This window comes from Budorcas taxicolor, chromosome 1, assembly GCF_023091745.1.
Source record: "Budorcas taxicolor isolate Tak-1 chromosome 1, Takin1.1, whole genome shotgun sequence".
NCBI classification, from domain to species: Eukaryota; Metazoa; Chordata; class Mammalia; order Artiodactyla; family Bovidae; genus Budorcas; species Budorcas taxicolor.
Genome location: NC_068910.1, coordinates 2369696 through 2392832, shown reverse-complemented (window position 1 = coordinate 2392832; position 23137 = coordinate 2369696). Strand labels below are relative to the sequence as shown.

General features: G+C 62.0%; 1 protein-coding gene across 2 annotated transcripts in view; it reads right to left on the bottom strand.

Annotated features, from left to right (window-relative positions):
- Positions 1 to 23137, bottom strand: part of FBLN2 (fibulin 2) — a 65112-nt gene that overhangs the window by 4685 nt on the left and 37290 nt on the right. Inside the window, exons 3-16 of one of the 2 annotated variants that reach the window (XM_052639585.1) lie at positions 18142 to 18253; positions 16678 to 16804; positions 15253 to 15433; positions 14390 to 14599; positions 13693 to 13806; positions 12904 to 13005; positions 10708 to 10848; positions 6418 to 6552; positions 4221 to 4358; positions 3647 to 3790; positions 3403 to 3531; positions 2940 to 3065; positions 1107 to 1223; positions 309 to 437 (exon numbers count right to left, since the gene is read on the bottom strand). In XM_052639585.1, the coding sequence (XP_052495545.1) occupies positions 309 to 437; positions 1107 to 1223; positions 2940 to 3065; positions 3403 to 3531; positions 3647 to 3790; positions 4221 to 4358; positions 6418 to 6552; positions 10708 to 10848; positions 12904 to 13005; positions 13693 to 13806; positions 14390 to 14599; positions 15253 to 15433; positions 16678 to 16804; positions 18142 to 18253 (1905 nt within the window). The remainder of the gene's footprint in view (positions 1 to 308; positions 438 to 1106; positions 1224 to 2939; positions 3066 to 3402; positions 3532 to 3646; positions 3791 to 4220; positions 4359 to 6417; positions 6553 to 10707; positions 10849 to 12903; positions 13006 to 13692; positions 13807 to 14389; positions 14600 to 15252; positions 15434 to 16677; positions 16805 to 18141; positions 18254 to 23137) is intronic. The other variant, XM_052640377.1, reaches the window with a different exon arrangement.

Here is a 23137-nt window from a genome sequence, read left to right as displayed (position 1 = left end):
GTTCCTCTTCCGCACGCTCCTCCCTGGGGAGGTCTCCCACCTTCAGGACCACTGCCCAGGATCCCTGTCCCCCTCGCAGGACAGGGCCCAGAGTGGAGTCCAAGCCTCCAAGACTCTCAGCTGGGTCAAGCAGCAGAAAGACCGCCCTGTTCCTCACCCCAGGCATGGGCCCCGGTGAGCCTGGCCACCAGCGGCATTGGCTGTTTCGGGCTCACGCGCTCGGTGTTGTGGCTCGGCAGGCTGTGAGAGGCTTCCTGCGCCCACTCGGGGGCTGCCTGAGGCCCCGCCAGCGCGGACCCCGCACTCACCCTTGCAGGACCTGCCGTTGGCTGTAATGGTGTAGCCGGGCTCCGGGCACGCGCACTGGTAGCTCCCCGGCACGTTGATGCACTGGAAGGTGCAGAGGACGCCGGCGCCCTGGGTGCACTCGTCAATGTCTGCCAGAGAGAGCGTCAGCCCTCAGGAACCCCCGGTCACCCTGTCCCTGCCCGGCCTGGGGCGCCTGGGGGCCCTTCTCACAGATGAGGACAAAGGGGCTGGGGACAGAGCTGCCCAAGGCCACACTGGACCCACACGCTGGGGCCTGCCCCCCGGGGCCGCTCCGGGCTTGCTGCGGCTGGCTCAGGGCCCATCAGGTACCAGACACGGCCTGGACGAGGCACAGCTGACCCCTGAACGACACGGGTTTGGACTGCGTGCATCCGCTTACATAGGGACCTTTTTCAATAGTTACTATGGGATCCACCCTCAGGCCAGTCACCCATGTGGGACTACAGATACAGAGGGTGAGCTGTAAAGTTACACGTGACTCCTGGGGAGGGGAGGCCTTGAGCCCTGCAGGGTCCAAGGTCAACTATGTAACTTAACCCTTCACCCCACTGAGGTCACGACCATCGTCTCTGCTTTGCAGGGAAGGTGCCTGAAGTCAGACCTGGGAAGCGCTTGTCCAGGTGCCAGGGAGCCACGTGGCTGGGAAGGGACCGCCGCTCCGGTGCTGAGGCCTCTGTGTGCCCGGTGTGTCCCCCCCACCCCGGCGGGGACTCTCGAGCCTGGCGCACGGGGGAGGTGCCTCCGGGCGGGGGCCCCGGGCGGACCAGGGGAGGCACCTGTGCAGGTGTGCCCGTCCTCGGCCAGCTGGTAGCCGTGCCTGCAGTAGCACTGGTAGGAGCCGTAGATGTTGGCGCATTCCTGGCTGCAGCGCTGGGCCTCACACTCGTTCACGTCTGCGCACAGACCGGCCGGAGGTCACGGAGGAGCCCGCCCGGACCAGAGCTGGGACCGGGGTCTCGCTCACGTGGAGCCTTCTCTTGAGAGACCATTGGTTCCAGCCTCCGCTTGGGGCTGATGGGGAACCCAAGGTCCAGAAAAAGGCAAGGGGTCAGCCAGGGACATGCAGCGAGGCAGGGGCGGGATTGTGGCATCCTGGCCTGCTGCCTGGAGGCGGCAGCCACAGTGGCATAGGTCCCCCGGTGGGGAAGTAGATGCTGCTGTATTGCGGGCCCACAGCAGCTTGGACAGGTGGCTCTGAGAGGCGCTAACAGGAATCTGCCCTCGACCCCCTTCATGGGGCTGGGGGAGAGGCGAGAGCCGGCCTGCGGGGGATGGGGAGGGGGTGAGGGAAGGACAGTGAGGGGAGCATCGGCTGCACCCCGAGCTCCGTGCAGGAAGGGATTTGTCTCTCGTTCATCCAGCTGAGACCTGCCGAGCTCTGACAAGCGCCAGGTCTGTGCCGAGCTTGGAGACACGGCCCCAAACAAGACGGACAAACACCCCCACCCCGTGGAGCTGATGAGGTCAGAGTGGCTGGCGGTGGCCCTGTGCACGAGCAGGGGGCACTGGGGTAAGAGCAGGGTGAGCCGCGGTGGGGGTGGGGCTGACATCGCACACGCCCTTGGGGCTGCCGCCTGACCCGTGACCCTCACAGCCCCTCCGCACACACCGCTTTCACATGGAATGACTGAAGGCATGAATGAACGCATAAGTGCCTGGTCTCCTCTACCAGGCTCCGAGGCCACGCTGGTTCCATCCCCGAGCCTACCGCGCAGCCTGAGAGAAGCAGGTGAGGTAGGGACGAAGGGTGGGTGAAGGCAGAATGGACCGCCACGAGGGTGGGCTCGACGGCCCGCCCCCCACAGCTCTCTGTGCCCACCTGGCCTGGCGGAGGGGCTCAAAGGTGATGGGAACACCAATGACTGAACGCCAGCCACAGGGTCTGTCTGGGGAGCCCGTCCGAGTGCCATGTGACGGAGCCAGGCCTGGCAATGCTCCGCTGCCCCTGGGCGGGGCTTGTCCCAGGGAGGCCAGCTCTTTAGCCAGGCCAGGCAATCAGAGAGAGGGGCCTGGCCTGCCTGGGGATCTCAGCAAACTCACCTCCCCAGGAGGAAAGAAGGAGAACAGCTCCTGGGGAAGGTGCCGGGAGAGAGAGCGCCGGCTAGGGGGGGCTGGAGACCCCACACCCCCTTCACCCCCAGCGTGGGATCTCCGCCTCCCCACCCTAGTCCCAGCAGACCTGGGACAGTCCCTCCCAGGTCGTCAGCCCTGGGGCACCTACCAGTGTGTTCTTTTAAGTTTAAACCCACCAGCAACATGTAAAACCCAGCAGGATTTATGCGTAATAAATATCTGGGTTGCTGGGATCTGGAAAACCGTGACTGGTCGGCCTGCACAGCACACGGGGTGCTGCGAGGCCGCGGGCCTGTCTCCTGTCTCGCTCACTCGGCTCTCTGCCCAGACCCCAGGGCACCGTAGTGGTGACCGGGACCGGAGCCTACCAAGGGGCAGAAGCTGGGCTGCCAGCCCTGCACACGGAAACTCCCACCTCTGGGCATGCAGACAGCAGAGCCAGCCAGCTTCCCGCTCTGAGACGGGGGTTCCTGCAGGAAGCCGCGCGCAGCTGAGGCTGGGGGCTCAGGGGGCGGGTGGGCGGGGGGCCGCTGTACCTTCACAGTGCTTGCCGTCGGCCGCCAGCAGGAAGCCGGAGGCGCAGGAACAGCGGTAGGAGCCCAGCGTGTTCTCGCACGTGTGCTGGCAGACACGCGTGGGTGATGTCCAGCACTCGTTCACGTCTGCAGGCGGCAGGTGCAGGGGGCCTCAGGAGGGCAGAGGGGCCTGGACGCCAGCCCCCACCCCCACCCCGGGCAGAGGAGGGACCCAGGGACCCAAAGGAGCAAGGGGGAGGAGGGATCAGAGCAGGAAGCAGCCGGGGTGCCGTAGGGAGATGGAGGGACGCACGGACAGACACAGGCAAAAAGCAAGAAACGAGGGCAACAGGAACCGTGAGGGGAGCCTCAGCTGGGCAGACACACCCAGAGAGGGCCAGGCAGGCAGTCAGAGCAAGGCTGGCTGGGGCCTGGGGCAGGCAGGCACTGCTGGGGGCGCGTCCCAGCCCCCAGCTCCACCTACCGATGCAGGCGCGGCCGAAGGCGTCCCGCTGGAAGCCAGGCTTGCAGTCGCAGCGGTAGGAGCCAGGGAGGTTGTGGCATGCCTGGCCTTCGCCGCAGCGGTGCACACCCGTCTCACACTCGTTCACGTCTGCAGGGGGAGGCCAGCAGGGCACGCTGAGGCCCAAGCTCTCCCCCCTGCAGGAGCCACCACGCCCAGGGCCCCCAGGAGGGCGGAGGCTGGGAGGGGCTGTGGCGGGCCTCACCCACACACTTGGTCCCGTCCTCGCTGGCGTGGTAGCCACGTCCACAGATCACCAGGCTCCGTCTGCACGTGTAGGAGCCCACCGTGTTGATGCAGTTGAAGCCGGACCGACACGGCTCGGAGAGAGATGTGCACTCATTGATGTCTGCGGAGGGGGTGCGGGTGACGGGGAGCCGGGTGCAAGCCAGCCCAGGTCAGGGCTGGAAGGTCAGACCCCCCCCAGTGCCTGTGTCCCAGGACCCAAGGGTGTTCCCTCCCAGAAGCTGGGCACTGTTGAAAACAGATGTGATACACCTTCATCCAGACCAGTCCCACAGATGGGGGAAACAGACTAGAGGAGAAGCAGCTCGGCCGTGATCAGACAGCTCGGGGTAATGGGAGTTTCCATCTGCAAAGGCCTCCGGGGCCCAGGCACTGACAGTCACCGACACGGAGGCTGGGGGAGGGAAGGGCAGCCACCCAGGCCCCGCCAATCTCTCAAGCCCTCAGACCCATCCCCCCAAGCACCCTCCCCGAAGACCACCCCCACCCCCTGCCCCGGGGCCGGCAGACACAGCCGGGCAGGCCCCGCTCACCCACGCAGTTGCCCTCGGGGTCCTGCAGGAAGCCCTCCAGGCAGCGCTCCCGAGCCTGGCAGTGAAAGGAGCCCTCGGTGTTATGGCACACGGCGCCTGCCGGGCAGTTGTGCGTGCCCAGCTCACACTCATCCACGTCTGCCACAGAGACAGGGCCGGGGGTCAGGGGCTGGCGGGCATGCACCTGCACATCCCTGCCACAACCTTGACATTACAAAGGTCTCCCGCATCGCGGGGCGCTGCCGTGGCCCGTGCAGCAGTGCCAGCGATGTCACCCTTCTCACTGCCGGGCACTCCGAGATGTACATCTTTACTCAGTGCGCACGGGTACCCAGGGCCGGGGCCAAGATGAGCCCCCTCCCGCATGGGGGAAACTGAGGCATGGGCACAGTTCGGCGCTGCTCCTGGGCCGCCGGGCTTGGAGCTTCCAAGGATGAAGCCGCCAGACCCGCATGTCTCCACTGTCCCCACCAGCCGTGCGGCCTCAGTGGGTCAGGGCCCACCCCCACCCTGCCCCCGCTGCCCAGCACCCAGTTTACAAAGTGCCGGCCTGTGCCCGCCCCCCACCCCGCAGCAGGCACGTCGGGCTGTTTCCCCAGATGAGGAAGCTGAGGACGGAGTTAAAAGACGACGCGGGGCTCGTGGCACAGCCGAGACCCCGTCAGCCTCCTGACGGCCAGGCCCACCTCGTGCGAGCGTCTGTCGTCCATCCGTCCACCCTCTCCGGTTTCCACAGCAGCCCAGTCTCTAGGGGTCCCATATTGGGTTCAGGGACCCCCGGAAGTCTGAGGACACAGCCTCTGCCCAGCCACTCTGGTCTAAGGAGGGTGCCCTGGGAGCAGAGGGCCAGGGGTGCCAGGCGTCCAGGGAGCCAAGACCACTCCCCAGGGGTCAGGGTTCTCTAAAGGGGGCTCGCCATTGATCTGCGTGTGCCCTGGGCGTGCGTGGGTGTGCACAGGTGTGCTACAAGGGGTCTGAGCTCCTCTCCTCTCAGCTCATTCCACCCCTGCTCTGAGCCCAGCTCAGGGCCTGGCACGGAGTGTGTTCGGTCACTTCCCTGAGCTCATGCCCAACGTCAGAGTTGCTTCCCATCAAAATTTTCTAGGCTTGCAACAATGGATCACTGCTCTGGGTCTCACCTCCTGGGTGACATCCTTCTGGACGTTTAAATAAACTGTCACCGATCATGTGTGAAATAGAGTCCCAAGTCCTTGCCTGCCTGGGCCTGCCAACCCAGCACCCTCCTTCCATTGGCAGCGTGCCCCTAGCCAAAACTTCCCTCTGCTCCATGTACCAAGGCCCCCTCCTCCCCTACCCCCTAAGGGCTGGCACCTGTGTTCCTGGCACCCTTCCCAGGGGCTCTGCATTCTGTAGGGCCCTGCCTCGACATCACCCCCACAGGGGGCTGGCCTCTTTGGACCCCCAACTAAAGCAAAACCCAGCCTTAGCCCTGCCATCCCGGTGTGCCTGTGAGCCCCTGCCTACCTGGTCAAGAGACCAGACAGAGAAACACGCCCCCACAAGCACCCCCACCATCCAGAACCCTGCCGGGGCCATAAACAAAGCTGGGGGAGCCGCTGCTGAAATGGCTCAGCCGAACTTCTCTCTCTCTCCTGAGGTTAGACTCTTCTGGTTAAAAAGGACAGAAATGACCCTTCTGTGGGAACGGAGGCATGAAGAGGAGAGTAACATGACCCAGACACGTTTACCTCGCCCCTCCCCCCTGCCACCAGTTTGGAGGCCACCTCTGCCCCCAAACACCATCATCTGTGGGGTCTCTTAACTGGCCAGAAACCCTGGAGCTTGGAACTTTCCCGAGGGAGCATGCTCTGAGCGGGCCGGGGGCGGGCGGGCGGGGAGAAGGGTGAGGGGCGGAGCAGGGTAAGGGGCGGGGCGGGGCAGGGTGAGGGGGCGGGGCAGGGCGAGGGGGCGGGGCGGGCAGGGTGAGGGGCGGGGCAGAGCAGGGTAAGGGGCGGGGCCGAGCAGGGTGAGGGGGCGGGGCAGGGTGAGGGGGCGGGGCTGAGCAGGGCAAGGGGCGGGACAGAGCAGGGTAAGGGGCGGGGCCGAGCAGGGCAAGGGGCGGGACAGAGAAGGGTAAGGGGCGGGGCGGGGTAAGGGGGCGGGGCGGGGCAGGGTGAGGGGGCGGGGCGGGGCAGGGCAGGGTGAGGGGGCGGGGCCGGCAGCCAGCCCTCCTCACCTGTACACCGGCCCTCCTCGACCTTGTACCCTGGCTGGCAGCTCAGGGCGCTGTAGCAGATGAAGGAGCCCACCGTGTTCACACAGTGCTCGCCGCGGCTGCACGTGTGCAGGTCTGTCACGCACTCGTTGATGTCTGCGGCGAGGGCCAGGCCGTCAGGGGCTGCGGGGTGCTGGGGACAGCACCAGCCGACCAGCCCCGCCCTCCAGGTGCTCGCCTGCCAGACAGCAGCAGGCTCTGTGCCACCACCCATTCAACAAAGATTTATGGAGCACGTGCCTGGTGCCAGCAGCACCGTGCTTGGCCTCAGGGCCCCCGGTGAGCAAGACAGACAGGAGCCCTGCCATGGGGCACGCTCAGAAGACGCCCAGCAGACAGGCCTAAGAGGGAGGGTGGTCTGGAGTCTTATGGAAGAAACAGTGGGGTGGAGGAGACCAGGAGTGTGGGGGTGGGGGTGGGGGGCACGAAGGGTCATCAGGGCAGAGGGCACTTGAGCAACCATCTGAAGAGATCCAGAACAAGCCAAACACACATCCCAGGCAGCAGGGGCAGATTCAGGGTAGGGTCCAGATATGGGGTGTGGGGAGAGGAGATGATCAGGAGACGCGGCGGGAGGCGGGAGCCATGGAGGGATCCAGCAGAGGAGAGCGGACTGGCTTGCTGGTAACAGGGGCCCCTGGCTGAGTGTGAACACTGCAGGGATGAGGGGTCCACAGAATAGGAGATGAAGGGGCTGAGGCTCCCATCCACAGAGGCAAGGAGACACAGTCACGTTCTGAAAGTAATGTGAAAGCCAAAGCAACAGCTCTATGATGGATGAGAGGAAGGAGAGAGGGAAAAAAGAAGCCAAGGGGTCTGGCCAAAGCTTCCTGGCCAAACAGCTGGGCAGCTGAGGATGGGGCCAGCAGAGGGGAGCAGGCTCACAGAGGAAGGCTGGGAGCCTTGGAGGGGACACTGAGTCCTGCCTCGGAGTTCACAGAACGGGTCTTAGTGAAGCTGGGAACTTGGGAGTGGGGGTCACCTGGGGGACAGGACAGGCACAGAAGAGGCCTAGGACCTACGCCTGGTGGGAGCAGGCGGCGGGGAGATGCCAGCAATGGAGGGAGAAGCAGCCCTGGGGAGGGCAGAGGGGACCCAGAGCGGTGACCAACGCAGACGCACGCGCGGGGGACACCACGAGCCGGCACCCCCCCGGCCACACCGGCGCAGCAGTCCTTACTGATCCCTTCATTCCCTGGACACACCTCAACGAGCACCTATTCTGTGCTAAGCCCGGGCGGCCTAGCCGCATAGGGGCCACCCCGAGCTGGCAGGGAAGTGGGGACAGGCGGGTGGAGGCACTGGGGAGGAAGGTGGCACGGTCTCAGAAGCACCGCCTGCTTGGGGGCTGGAATGTCAGGGTCGCTCTGGGGGACACTGAGATCAGAGCTGATCCTACAAGCAGGACAGGGACAAGGTGGAGAGGAGGGGTACTGGGCTGTGGGGCAAGTGTGTGTTAGTCACTCAGCCGTGTCTGACTCTGCGACCCTATGGACTGTAGCCCACCAGTCTCCTCGGTCCATGGGATTGTCCAGGCCAGAATACTGCAGTGGCTAGCCTTTCCCTTCTCCAGGGGATCTGCCTGACTCAGGGATCGAACCCATGTCTCCTGCATTGCAGGTGGATTCTTCATTTTTTGAGCCACCAGAAAAGAACGCTCCCAAACTCCCAGGTGAGCCGACTGGTGTATAGGCTGAGCTAAACCTGGTTGGGTGGGGACGAGGGAGAAGAAAAGGGGATTCTGGACCCATAGTTTCCAAGAAAGGCTTGGCTCGGCGAGATAGAGACTTCTGATTTACAGGCTGGATTGACACTTTCTCAGGACCCCAGAAACGTCATGGGTCAGGAGCCCCCCCGCCCCCAGTCCCCACCCTGCTCCGGAGCCTGGGAGGAAGCACGTTGAGGGATGACAGCAGACGCCACTGACTGCACGGCTCACTAGGGACCCGGTGATTTAGAGCAGGGGTCCCCAACTCCGCCGGTCTGCGGGCTGTTAGAAGCCGGGCCACGCAGCAGAAGGTGCGCCGTGGGCAAGCGGGCACCGCTGGCGCTGCCGTTCCCCATTGCTCGCGTTACGGCCTGAGCCATCCCCCTTCTCCCCGTGGAAACCCTGTCCCCACAAAGCCAGTCCCTGGTGCCAAAGAGGGTGCAGACCGCTGGCTTAGAGGAGATGCCCTTCCATGACCTCGAACACTCCTTCCCAGCTAAGGAACTAGGTCTCACAGAGGGGATGTGACGACCAAAGTCCCACGGCCTGCATGTGGCAACAGCAACAGAGGTCAGAGTGCCCAGCTCTTTCCTCACCCCCGCAGAGTGGGCCACAGAGCCAGGGCGCCTACCTTCCCGAAGCCCAGCCCACCCGGAACCCTCTTCCCCAGGGCCCATGACAGTCCTCAGAGGACAGGGCACAGCAGGCCAACAGAAGAGCACAGGGGGTTCCCCTACAGAGGCCGCCAGCCTGTCAGAAGTCCTCTGGACTCGGCACCACTCAGTCCTGTCCCACTTTGGCTTACATACCTCCAGTGATGGGGAGCTCACTACCTATGCAGGCTGCCTCAGTAAAACACATTTGTTGAATCATTATTATGACATCAAACTCTAGCAAGTTCTTTACATGGACTCATCTAACCAGCACAGTGTCCCTTGGAGGTAGATGCTACTTCTCTTTTCACGGGTGAAGAAACTTGAGTCTCAGAGAGATTAAACGACTGGTCTTGGGTCCTACAAGTAGAAAGTGGCAGAGCCAGGGCTTGAACCCAAGTGGTCTGGCCGCAGAGGCCACACTCTTCACCCGGGCACCCATCTCCCGTCTCACCAGCCGAGGTTAACAGAATACGCCCGGAGCTTACAACGCACCACAGAAGACACGTTTGCGGACAGACAAGTGATGCAAAGAATGAGTGCTCACAGACGAGATGAACACGTGCGTGGAACAAGGATGGAGAGGAGACCGGGGTCCAGGCAAGATGTCAAGGAGGCAAAGACTGAGTGAGCGACCATAAACCTTGCTGAATGGAGGCACCTCTGTTCTTAACCCCAAAACCCATTTTCCAGCCACCTGGCAACCCCTTTGAGAACAAAGTCATCTGTTGGACCCCCAGGAAAACCTGCACACCACATCCTGGGAAGGTGCTGGCGGGCCCCACGGACCATCCTCCCAGACACACACACAGACACGACCCAGATGGGAGGTGCTGCCGACAAGCAGGCTCCGCAGGGCTCATGTTGTGCCCACGGCCGGGGGCCGGGGGGCAAACATGTCTGCAGCGGCCACGCAGATGCCCAGCAGTGGCGGGTGAGGCAGAGGACATGCCCAAGCTGGGCATGGTCCCCAAGCACAGAGGCGACGATCGGGGGGTCTGGGCACAAGCCATTCCCGCCTGCACTTGCTCCCTGCCGTTGCTCTTCCTCCCCGCATGCCCTTCTCATTTCCCGCGTCCCTGCCGTCCCTGGCGCCCCATGCCACGTTCTCCAGGGAGGGTGTCCAGACACTGCCGGCTGGAACGGCCTCCCCCTTGGCCTGAGCCCCTGTATTTCCCAGTCTGCCCCAAGCTCCACTACGCTGGGTCCCTCTCGGGTCAGGTCCACGATGATTCCTCTGAGAAAACCTCAGTCCCTCCCCCGCCAAGCCATGGGAGACCAGCTACCCAGGCAGGAGGGCTCCAAGACTCAGGGTCACACAGCAAATGAACATCCAGCTGGGGTATACAGCCCCAGACCGTCCAGACCCCAGCTCCACCCGTTTGCCTCGGAAGGGACTTTGGCCCCATTGAAGTACGATCTCAGCAGCTGAGGTCACGTGCTCACTGTGCTGGCGTCCTGGCTGTGCCACACACATGTCGCATAATCGCCAAACGGGGAGCAGTGCCTTGAGCACCCCCTTCTCACAGATGATGAAACAGAGGACCAAGAGGAAGCTCAAGACCACAGAGATACTGGGCGGCCCTGCTCTGAAGCCCGGCCTCCCTGCCCCCAGACCCCACATCCTGTCCTGCTGCCCATGCGTGTCAATGCCCCTCTTCAGTGAGCAGCCGGGTCATGCCTCAGTTCCAGCTCTGACTCAGGCCCATCCCTGGGGAGAGCGGCTTCCCAGGGGGTCAGTGGAGAAGCAGGGCAGGACATCAGGGGAGCGTGGGGGCCGTGCTGAGAGCTCACATGCAAAGGTCGGGCCCTTTGGCATGTGGCTGCGGGCGTGGCGGGTGGGCGTGGAGCAGAGCAGGGGGCGTGGTGGCAGGCGGGGCTCTGGCTTACCCACGCACTTCCTGTGCCTGTTGAGGATAAAGCCCTCAGCACAGACCACTGTGTGGTTGACACAGTAGAAGGATCCCAGGGTGTTCACACAGAACTGTCGCCGGTTACAATCGTGAGCGCCCAGCAGGCACTCATCTTGGTCTAGTGATACGTCGCGAGAGGAGAAACAGAAGGGCCGTTAGAGAGGTGTGGCCTCCAGTGACAGATGGGGAAACTGAGGCCCAGAGGGGCAGGGAGCTGCCCAGGGCCTCTCAGCCCATCCATCAGCAGTCCCTCTGGGCTTTGGGCCCAAGTCTGAGTTTGTGCAGTCAAGAGATGAGGGAGCAAGAGCTCTGGTAAGGGCAGGTGGCCAGGTGAAGCTCAGAGAGGGCAGACAGCCTGCCTGGGATAACACAGCGGGCGGGACCAGAGGCTGTCCCCCGCCCGTGCTCCGGAGACACTCCACCTCCATGGACGGCCAGGGGAGTCACAGATGCTGGGGGCTGCAAACCTGAGCGCTGAGGGGGCCAGGCTGGGGACATCCGCAGGAGCCGGGGCCAAGGGGGCTCCGTGGGCACTGCTGAGCCTGTTCTCTGTCCAAAGGGGAACTGGAGCTGTGGGCTCGGATATTGTAAAGATCCGAGAAAAGCCTGAAATTTGGATTCTTCTGAAAACAGTTCTGGAGCTGTCACTGCTGGTCACCTGGTGGATGATTTTAAACAGGATGGAGCCCAGCAGGACTCCCCTGCAAGGCAGGCTGCACCCATGGAACACCCTCGCACGCACCCCCTGACCTGGACACCGCTGGGGGCCCTGCAGACAGAAGCGGGGTCCTGGAGGAGCAGGGACATGGGCCCAGGAGAGATGCAGGTCCCGGGAGACGGGGAGCAGAGCCAGCTTGGCCCCCACCATCTGAGAGAAAGGCTTGCCAGGCACCGCCGTGCTGTGCATGCTGGGCAAGTCTCCCGCGCTTTCTGGGCATAAGGATGGTTTCCGCCCACACCAGAGCCGTCTCAGGCAGGCGGCTGGAGGGTTTTGGCTGCTGACAGGGATGGGGGTCTTTCCCAGACAGGCGTAACCCCCCAGGGCCCCCACCAGCATCATGGCTCCTGAACGTGAACTAAAGCATAAAGCGTCTCTGACACCATCGGCTCGCTCTGTGCCCACGCCGCCGCCCAACACGGAGGGGCTCCAGGTGACGCTCACTGCGGGAACCACGCCCTGATGGCCCCATCGCACAGAGAGCGGGCGGGCCCAGCCCGCAGGGCCGACCCCTAGCCCCGGGACAAGACCCAGACTGAGCAGGCTCACGGGTGCGAAAGGGACACACTTCCAGACCCTTTCCAGCCCCTCTGTGAAGGCAGCGTCACCGACACCCATACCCTTCCGTGGTTTCTGAGAGCAGGGCCCCCAGCTGGGCCGCCCCTGCCCCGGCCTTGCTCCCCAGGGCGGCCAGTGGGAGGCACTGCCTGCTGTCCTGGCCTCACCCATGGCTGGAACAGGGGCTGTGAGCGAGAGGAGGCGTGCTAGGTGCTCAGTCGTGTCCAACTCTTTGCGACCCCATGGACTGTAGCCCGCCAGGCTCCTCTGCCCATGGGGGTTCTCCAGGCAAGAATACTGGAGTGGGTTGCTGTGCATTCCTACAGGGAATCTTTCTGACCCAGGGATCGAACCCAGGTCTCTCGCATTGCAGGCAGTTTCTTTACCATGTGAGCCACCAGCAGGGCTAACAGAAAGGTCCCACCGAGATACGAACTTGGATTTCTGGATTCAGAGTCTGGAGTGCTCACCGTTACAGGGGCAAGGCGGTCACAAGCCAAGACAGGCCACTCACGGGGGGGTGACCCTCAAGGACAGAGCCGGTCAGACCGGGGCCCAGGGGGCCTCGGGCCCCTCCCCAGACCTACTGGGTCAGACCCCTAGGGCCAGGTGGCATTCTCAGGATCGGTGTGGTCCCAGGCCCCCAGGGGACCGGCTGCACACTCAGGTTTGGGAAGGCCCGCTCCAGGGGGCGGCGGGACTGCAGTCACCCCACGTGCCCACTGGGGCTGCACGCACGCCCGGCACGTGGTGTGGCAGCGGTCTCAGCCGCTCCCCGTGCCGCCGGCGGTCGCGGCAGCCACGCCCGCTCCCCGCTCTCGGCACAGCGGGGCTCAGCCCGGGACCGCCCCCCCGTGCCGGGCCCACTCAGGTGTGCGGAGGGCGGCAGGGACTCACCTTCACAGGACACGCCGTCCGCCATGATGGCGAAGCCGGGCAAGCAGGAGCACACGGCCGCGTCCCCGACGACCCTGCAGACCTGCTTGCAGGGCCCGTTGTCTGCCAGGAAAGCGGACGCGTTAGCTGCTCGGTCGGGTCTGACCCTTCGCGACCCCACGGACTGCAGCCCCACCAGGCTTCTCCGTCCCTGGGATTCTCCAGGCAAGACTACTGGAGTGCGTTGCCATACCCTCCTCCAGGGGATCTTCCCGACCCAGGGATTGAGCCCGGGTCTCCTGCGCTGCAGGCAGACTCCTTACTGTCTGCAGGAGACCACCCAGCCCAGCACCCCCAGCTCCAGCCTACACGCGGAGGGGCCGGGAGCCGGGGAACCCCAGTCCCGACCCTTTCCACAAGGTCTCCCCTCCCTGCTCACACCCTGCTGGGGTCTGGGCTCCGCCACCATCACCCAGCCCTCCCTCAAGCGCCAGGGATGCCGGCAGAAGGAGATGGGGAGGGCAGAGCAGAGGGTGCAGAGAACTTCCGCGCGTCGCTGAATGCAGGCTGCACGGCGCCTGGGCGAGCGGGGATTCTGCGCGCTCGGTTTTACAGAAACTGAGCCTGAAGGCGGCTGACGGGCCGTCCGGGGGCCACACACGCTCGTCCCAGGCCGTGTCCCCCATCTCACTTCTCCCAGCACAGACTGCGAGCTCAGCCAACCTCCCCGAGCAGAAGCACCCGTTGGCAGGGCCACCTTGCTCACGCCCAGCCCCAGAGGGCTCCCCGCCTGCCCGCGGCCGGGTTTACCTTGGCAGATGTTGGGATGCGGCACAGACAACGCGATGGTGTTGGGGGCCTCCTGGGAGGACTCGGGCCTCTGTGCAGACTCCTCTGTGGCCTCCGGCTTGGAGGGGCCGCCATCTGTCACGGGCAGGGCAGACAAGCGAGGGCGTCTAATGTCTGCAGTCAACCTCAGGCCCTTACAGGTGTCACTCGGGGCACTCGAGCGGGGGTGGCTCATTTCACACACACCCCCCGCCCCCTCGATCCCAAGGCAGAGGAAACGGAGGCTTAGGGAGGAACACATTTCAGGCAAGAGCCACCTCACAGCTAATCAGAGTTGGGGGCAGGGAGGGGAAATGGTCTCTAGACTCAGATGACTCTGCCCTGGAAGCTGGCAGGGAGAAAGTCCTCCTGGACCGGGTGCTGGGGCCTGACCACCGCAGGCCCAGTGCTGGGGACACAGTCTGGGGAACATGGGGGCCTCCTCTGTGGCCCAGGTCCTGGCCCTGAGCTTGAATCCAGGGCGGGGTGCGGGGGTCCCCTGCAGATGGAGCTCCAGGAGGGAGCCATCTGCCTGGGCTCACAAACCAATCGCTCAGGACCCGTGGCAGCTGTGGGTTCCTACATGTGCATGGCAGGAGGGGCAGGACTAACCCCCATCCTGCAGCACACCACGCCCTGCTGGCAGGGCCGGCCCCGCCCCCGCCCCCCGGGCCCTCACCTGGGCGGCAGGTGCGGCCGTCATCCTGCAGCGAGAAGCCGGGGAAGCAGGCGCAGCGGTAGGAGCCCACCGTGTTGATGCACAGGTGCTGGCACAGCTCCCCCGGGAGGAGCAGGCACTCGTCCTGGTCGTCGCCCGGCAGGCTGTTGGGCAGCTCGGTCTCCGTGCCCAGCGACAGGGCCTCCCGGCTCGCCAACTCTGCCTCTGAAACTGGGGAGGGGGTAAGTGCTCGTGATGAGAGCCAGGCTGGCCCCAGCGAGTGGCTGAGACCACACCACAGGCCCTCAGGAAATCTGATCAGGTCCTCCCCAGAACCTTCCATGTGCTCAGCTGAGACAGCATGATGTAGGATGGAGGGGCGGGTGGATGGAGGGGCGGGTGGATGGAGGGGCGCGTGGATGGACAGGTGAGTGGATGAGCAGGTAGATGAACAGGTTGATGGAGAGGTGCGTGTTTGGTTCGGTGGATGGATGGCGGGGTGGGCGGATGAGGGAATGAGTGGTAGGAAGATGGACCAGGATTGGCGGGGGCTGGGTGAAACGGATGGGTGGATGGGGAGGAATAAGTATGGATATGTAGGTGAAAAAACAAATTGGAGGATGCATGGGTAGAGAGTGGAGGGAGATGGGTGGCACGCCGTTATGCAGAAAGGATGGTTAAATAGAAAAGCGAATGAGACCACCGTCTTGAAAATAACAGGAGTCTATCATCGGAAGCCACAGAAGAACTCTGTCCAGAGCAGACCTCAGGAAGGTGACCAAGGTCCCCACAGAAGGCCAGAGGGCACCGCCTTGTCTCGAAGCCCCAGCAGCTGTCCCCCGCCACCCACTGGCCCCCGGCCTGGCTTGGGGAGCAGCACGCACCTCTCCGTGGTGCGGCCTCAGGCTCTGGAGGCCGGCGGACCTCGGGTACAATGAGGGGGTCTTCGCCCTCACAACAGGAGAGCATGACATGGTTGCAGGGGTAGCCGAGGTTGGGGTTGGACTCGCACGACTGGCCCTCAGCCCGCACGCGGAGCCCCAGGCCGCAGCAGTCACAGCATTGCTGGAGAGAAACGGATGGTCGCTGCCAGCCCACAGGCCTTCCCCACCTGCCTTCCCCACGGCCTGAGGGCCCATGGGGCTCACTCCGGGCCCCCAGGCTCAGAGGAGGGGCTGATAAACGGGAGCGAATTCACCCCCTCTTGGTTCTTCTGCCCAGGACGTGTTCTCCAGGGACAGACGTGTCACCTGTCCCCATGTCCTGTGTCTGGCTCAGCGAGTGCAAGTGTTTCTTAATAATTCATAAATGACTTCTTATGAAAAGAACTACAAGTTAGCCCCTGGCCACACCCATTAACTGCCCCTATATTTACCAGCAGACTCCAATTCTGTTCTGCTGCCTAAAAGACAGCACTTCCCATGGCCCCTTGAAGTTAGAGACAGGAGTCGGTGGGTGAAGCTTTCAGGAGAGCTCTTAACTGGGGTTAACTCAACTTGAAAACACATCTTTTTACATTCCTACTTCCTCCTTTCTGGAACAGATGTGATGGCTGGAGCTCTAGCAGCTATCTTGTGTCATGAGGTGACCTTAGAGATGGAAACTACAAGCTAAAAAGGATCAAGCGGAAATACAGAAGCTTGGGTGCTCAGAGATATTTTTAGATTCACTGTGCCAGCCTGCCTGCCTCCAAAATCAAAGCCTGTCATTTGTTCAAACTACTGTGGCAGAGTGACTGCAGTAACAGTGCCAGCGGCTCGCTCTTCACTGTGTCCTCTGTCTTTGCAGAGTGGTAGTGCTGATTCTCCTCCTGAAAGAGAGGGCTCATTTCCCAGTCTCTTGACTGCACCTCGTGACTTGCTTCAGCCAACAAGAGGAGGCAGAAGTGCCGGAGGGCCCTTCTCAGCCCTGGCCCCAAAAAGCCCTGCACACCTCTGCTTCCTGTGTCAGAGGCCTGCCCAGCCACGACCTGAACAAGCCCACGCTAGCCTGCTGGACGTTGGGACCACATGGAGCAGAGAAACATTGTCCCAGGTGACGGCCATCCTGCATCTAGCCAGCAAAGCCACTGGCTTAGAGCAGCCACGAACGGACCGAAAAAGAAACCGAAAGCCCTGTGAGGGCAGGGGATTGTGTGTGATCCATTTCTGTGTTCTGCGTGACACGGGGCCTGACACACACTGGTGTTCCGTCAATATTCCCGAATGAATGGGTCCATGGGTCGCCCCCAGGAGGGAGCCCCACAGCCTGCCATTCTCTCTGCCCCCGAGGACCTGCGGGCTTGGGCCGCGAGCCCCAGGGCAGCTTGCCTTGTACAGGGAGACGCCGCAGGTGTCGTTGTCCTCCCCGCAGGCCTCGCCCTCCTTGGCGCCCAACACACCAGCCATGCAGCTCTTCTCCTTCAAGTAGGACACGCAGCAGTGCTTCTGGGCCGTCCTGCAACAGAGCCGCGCCTCAGCCCCACCGAGCACCCCGTCCTCCAGGGAGCCCGCTTTCCCAGCAGAGGACACTCGGCTCAGGGAAGGAAAGCCCCGCCGAGGTCCGCTGCTGGCGGGGTCCCTGCTGGCGCGGGGGCAGCAGCCAGACGGCACAGCCCCACCAAGTGCCGTGAGCTCTGTTCTCAGCTTAACCAGGGTGACTCAGGCCTGGGCCCCACGGGGCTCCAGGCTCGGTGTCCCTGACCAGTGGTGGGGGTCAGCGTCCCTGGTCCTGCCTCCCGTAACTGTAGCGCTGAGAGAGCCGATGGACCAGCACCCAAGACGGGGGATGAAAGGGCAGGCTTCCGCCTCGCTTGAGGAAGGCCACGTCCCAGCAAGGGCCAGCCGGTGGCAGGAACGGCTGCCTATGAAGCAGTGAGGTGCCCATCACAGCAGGACTACAAGCAAGCGCCGGAGCGCTAGGTTCAAGACTCCCGAATACGGCCCGCCCTAACGCCTAGGCAGCCCGAGAGCAAAGGGGCGAGGCTAGCATTTGAGTATTTCTAACAGAGGGCTTCCCAGGTGGCTGTGCTTAAAGAACCTGCCTGCCAGTGCAAGAGCGGAGAGAGACTCACGTTCGATCCCCGGGTCGGGGAGACCCCTGGAGGAGGGCATGGCAACCCACCCCAGTATTCCTGCCTGGAGAACCCCATGGATAGAGGAGTCCACGGGGTCACACACAGTGGGACAGGACTGAGCGGCTCAGCACCCAGCAGGGGCTTGGTGCCTGGAGAGCGGGAAAGTGTGTGTGTCAGTCAGATGAGCAGGCGGATTCTTTACCATCTGAGCCACCGGGATGATAGGAAGCACGGGATCTAATCCAAGCCAATCTCCAGTGAGCTGTGTGGCTTGGGGTGAATCATATGCCCTCTCTGAACCTTATGTAGAAAGAGGAGCAGGCTGGATGAGATGGCGCGTCCCAGGAATAAAGAGGGGGTGAATGTCTGAGAGGACGTCCCCTGGGCCTGGCACAGGGAGGGCGTGGGCAAAAAGGCTTCTTTTGCTGAGTCAACCGTCAGAAGAAGCAATCAAGGCTCAAGGCTGAGCAGAGCCCTGGAGCAGTACCTGGTCAGAGAAGCAGCCAGCTGTTCCCGGGTGATGGCGGGGCCCTGTCACCTGCTGCCAGCTGCCCACTTCTGACCGGTCAGCCGCTAGGCTGCACGGTGGGCTGGCTCTCAGGGCCAGTCTGGGGCTTCCCACACCTGGAGAGCACCCGCGGGCACCTGATGTGTGCAGAGGGCTCCCGGGGCAGCGCAGGGTCCGGGTCTGGGGACGCGGGGCCGACTCCCGCCCTACCTGCACACGTCACCCTCGGCGCTGCTCTCGGGGATGTCCAGGCACTCGTCGCTGTCGATGGCCCACTGCTGCCCGGCTGCACAGCACGTCTCGATCAGGTCCTTCGTGGACACTGTGGGCGGAAACGCGAGCAGAGTCAGCGCCCGGATGGGGCCCGCGGTGCCCAGGTGTGCAGGCCCAGCAGGTACAGAGGCTGCCGGCAACCGGCCAGATCCCTGTCCATCGCTGGGCAGGGGCCTCGCCCACCTGCTGCCGCCCATGCGGGCCACCGCCAGCCCACAGCTCGCAACCACGACCGTCTCTGCAGAGCTGCCTGGGCGGGTAAGTCCAGCCGGGGGGAGCTGACCACCAGCTAGGCGGGGTTCATGGACCCACTCCGTCTCCAAGGGGACAGCCCAGTGGGACCAGGAGTATCATCAGCTCCTTCCCTGGTCCCCTCCCTGGGCAGTTTCACCGAACGAACCACAATGTGCCCAAGAACCTCCAACCCAGACTCTGCCTCTGAGGGAGCAGATAAGACACCAACACGTGAGCAGCGGCATCATCATCGGGGAAAGTTCTTGGGGAGGACGGGTGTGCTGACTGGGGAGGACGGGTGTGCTGACTGGGGAGGACGGGTGTGCTGACTGGGGAGGACGGGTGTGCTGACTGGGGAGGACGGGTGTGCTGACTGGGGAGGGCAGGAGGAGCTGGGGCTTGGGAGAAGGTCTTAAAGGCACACACCACAGTTAAAATACGGATGCCTTTTCCTACCCCAGAATTAACATTCCTTGAATAACCAAGAGCTCCGTGGACAAATACAACAGGCTGCTGACAGGTTAGGAGGTGTGTTTGGAGTGTCTACACTGACAAAGAGTTGCTACTGAGAAATACAGTAACCTCCTGGAAATAAACATGAATAAAACCAACCCCCAAAGTAGAGTATCTGTGAAGCCAGAAAAATGGGGAAGAGTGATGAATGCCAGGCGCCGGCCCTGGTGACCTGGGCACGGGAGTGGTGACCGCAGCAGCCACTCCGGGTGGACACCTGGCCCCTCGCACAGTTGGGCACATCGGCGTCCCGGGCCCAGCGGTCCGGCTCCCGGCGTCTACGGCAGGACAGTCATCATCGCACGGACCCACATTCACCAGCTCGAGGGCGCTCACTTCAGTGAAGCTTATGCAGGTGGTGAGGAGGCAACCTGAGTGCTCATCACTGGAGTCTCTCTTAGCAACAGAGAGTCTTGCTAAGATGATAAGGAGCCGGGAAATAAGGAAGGTAATTAACGCAACCATTTGCCTCCGCAGTCTGAAAACAAATGACAGTCAAAGACGGAGCCCAACTTGGATGCCTGTGTGTGTGCTGAGGAGCAGCACAGCTTCACAGAGTAACCTCGTACCTGGGTCCACAGCTCGGGGCTACCGCGCACAGTCCTCTCTCTTCCCTGAAGACTCAGCGTCCTGCTATGTGGACCCACAGCGGCACAGCTGCCAAAGCCTGCGCGGACCTCTAGACGTCCTTGAGCAGTTCACAGAACCCAGCAGGGCTGCGGAACAAAAGCACCAAGACACGGCAGCAGCCTGCAAGGTTCTGGCAGCAGAGAGCTCAGCAGGGACCATCTGCGTCACTGGCGCAGCGTGCACTTCAAGTCACTGAGCTTTCCTGAGTTTCAATTTCCCTTCTGAAAGCAGGGGCAATAAGCTTTGACATCAACCTGAAGGCTGTTCTGAGGCACCAGGGGGAATGCAAAACATTCTTCAAAATCAGTGTCTACCAAAACAAGTAACAGACGTCACGCCCAGTGGTGAGACATCAGGCACGTGCCCACTGCAGGCAAAAGTATCCACGAACACTCCTGCTCAGCACTGTCTGAGAGATGCTGGCAGACACAATAAAGCAAGAAAAGAAACAAGAGGCAGCAGAAAAACATCGGAAGAGAAGACATGACTGTCATTCTCTGCAGACGTTACGGTTTCATCTCTCTAGAAAATCCGAAGAAATCAATGTTAACACAGTACTGAAATGAATACTAATTATTATTATCATTTGGTAGAAAAAAATCAACACATACAAACTGGTGGCTTTACCATACACCAGCTACAATTAAATAGAAAAGGGAAAAGAAAAGAAGTCCCACACTACAGAGAAAGAAACCGGGAAATAAATCCATAGTAAACACACTAAATCTATGTGAAGAAAAAAAGTCGCCTCATTGATGCGTTTGAGCTGTGGTGTGGGAGAAGACTCTTGAGAGGCCCTTGGACTGCAAGGAGATCCAACCAGTCCATTCTAAAGGAGATCAGTCCTGGGTGTTCTTTGGAAGGAATGATGCTAAAGCTGAAACTCCAGTACTTTGGCCACCTGATGCAAAGAGTTGACTCATTGCAAAAGACTCTGATGCTGGGAGGGATTGGGGGCAGGAGGAAAAGGGGACGACAGAGGATGAGATGGCTGGATGGCATCACCGACTCGATGGACGTAAGTCTGAGTGAACTCCGGGAGTTGGTGATGGACAGGGAGGCCTGGCGTGCTGCTGTCCATGGGGTCGCAAAGAGTCGGACATGACTGAGCGACTGAACTGAACTGAATAGGTAAGAGCCAACTCGTTGGAAAAGACCTTGATTGAAGGCCAAAGGAGAAGGGGGGGCAGCAGAGGATGAGACGGCTGGATAGCATCACCGACTCGATGGACATGGGTTTGGGTAAACTCAGGGAGACAGTGGAAGACAGGGAAGCCTGGCGTGCTGCAGTTCGTGGGGTCGCAGAGAGTTGGACACATGACTCACAGACTGAACAGCAGTAAAACATCTCAATAAAGCTCAATAAAGGGGAGAAAGAAAGCACAATTCACAAGCAAGAAGGAAAGCCTTAACCCAAGCAACTGGATAGAAGCTGAGAGCGCCTGATGGTAAAACGCAGCCCCAGTCTTACCGCATCACTCACTTTCTAGTCTCCTCACGGCGCTGATCACTATGTGAAACCCTCTTGTTATCCATGAGCTTGCTTTTTCACTTGTCTGTTTCGTCCCCTCAGCGTAGGACCTGAGTCTCTGTGGCCCCTGAGAGTGACGCCACCATCCACACTTAATCCTCTCTCTTCACACTCCAGGCACGTGGGAGTCTCGCCTTGCTTGAACACCTCTGGTGGTGGGGAGCTCACTCTACCCAGGCAGCTTGTCCCTTTCCGCCCAGCTCAGCACACAATGTCCTTTCTTTCAGCGGACTGAATTCTTTCTTCCTAAACCTTCTCCAAGACGGCCTTAAAGATCAGCAGATTGCAACAGACCCCTGGGGCTCAGCCAGATGGCAGGAGATGGGTGCCGTATCAGGGTAACACTAACGGCTGGAATGCGCTGAGTGCCGGCCACAAGCCAGGCGGGAGCCAGGCGCTTTGATCTCCACAGCCATTTATTACGGGTGGGAACCCCTGTCAGGCCCACTCGAGATCAGGCGGGGAGCCGGACGTCCCACGCCTCAATTTCCCCTCTCCAGCCTCAGCTTCTCCACTTGGGCGCCCGGGCGGCTTGATGCAGCCGATCCTGGAGGCCCTGTCTGAGCATCTCAGCGGCAGCCCGGGAGGAGGCTCTCTGCCCTGTGGATGGAGCGGGATCCCTTCCTGCCCCAGCCCCCCAGCAGACGCCAGGTCCCAGCCTGCACTTGGCAGGCTTCCCACCATTCTCTCCTAGTCTTCCCCCCTTTCTCAGACAAAGGAACGCAGGGGCGTGACCCCTGAGGTTGGGAGGGCCACCCACTTGGAGCAGGTGGGGGATCGGCTGGGGTGCCAAGCCTGGCACTGCCCGGTACTGTCCCCGGTGCGGGAGTGGGAGGCAGGGCTAGCAAAGCCCACCAGGTGGACCCCGGCTCCTTGTCCAGAGCCCAGCACCCCCAGGACCCCTGCCCCACCCATCACCCCCTCTGTGGTCGCAAGCTTCGTCTCTCGGGGTCTTTTTAAGCTCCTGGGCACTGAGCCCACAGAGTTCCGGCCCCAGGGCTCTTCCGTGTGTCCACACCCTGGTTGGCTGAGCTCGCCCAGGCTTGCTCCTGCACATGTGGCTGAGTGACCAGCCCGGGGCACCCTCTGGCGCTGCCACGGCCAGGGTCTGTCCAGTAACTGACTTTCCCCAGACCACCTCTCCCCGGGTCGTCCCTGTGCCAACCTCAGGACCCTCCTGGACTCTCCAGCCCCTGCCCCCTGCCCTCAGCGACCTCTGTTCTGCTTCCTGTCTCTGAATTTGTGGCCAGAAGGTGGACCTGCATGCGGTGCAAAGGGGCACACGGCACACCACGCCCCATGAAGACCCGGCGAACCGCAGAGACACGGCCTTGAGGGAGCAGCCGTCACGGCCAGACACTGAGCTTCCTTGCAGGGGAAGCTCCGACCCACGGAAGAGCGCCTGCCGAGGCGGTGACGCTGCCACAAGCACGAGGCGCTCGTGCCCGCAGAAGCCAGGACGGCGGTGACCGGGCAGGCGGCCGCAGCCTCTGCCCCCACGGCTGGTGCTGAGGTAGGTGGCACCCACCTCGAGCCCTTCCGCCACCGTCCAGCAAGCGCCCCATGCTCCTCTACTCACAAGTACCCCATAACAAAGGCATTACTGGAAAAGATCGTCTGGCTAGAAAATTCTCAGACTGAAGATGCAAAGAGTCCTGAACAACTTTGTCCCCAAAAGTGCCACAAGCGGGACACCAAAGGCCAAGTGTGAGATTCTACTTACGTAGGATTACACAGAGGACCCTACTTACACAGGATTCTACTGATAGAGAGAGAAGGCAGAGGAGAGGTTACTGAGGGCAGGGGCAGCGATGAGAGGGTTAGTGTTTCACGGGGACAGAGCTTCCATTTGGGAAGAAGAGAATACGCTCGGGAGCTGGACGCTGGGGAGGGTGGTGATGGTTACATACCAGGATGAGCATCCCTAAGGCCGCGGATGTGTACATTTAAAAACAGTTACAATGCCCAGGGCTGTACTACATGCAGTTTACCACAATAGGGAGAAAATAACGCACGGCAGCATAA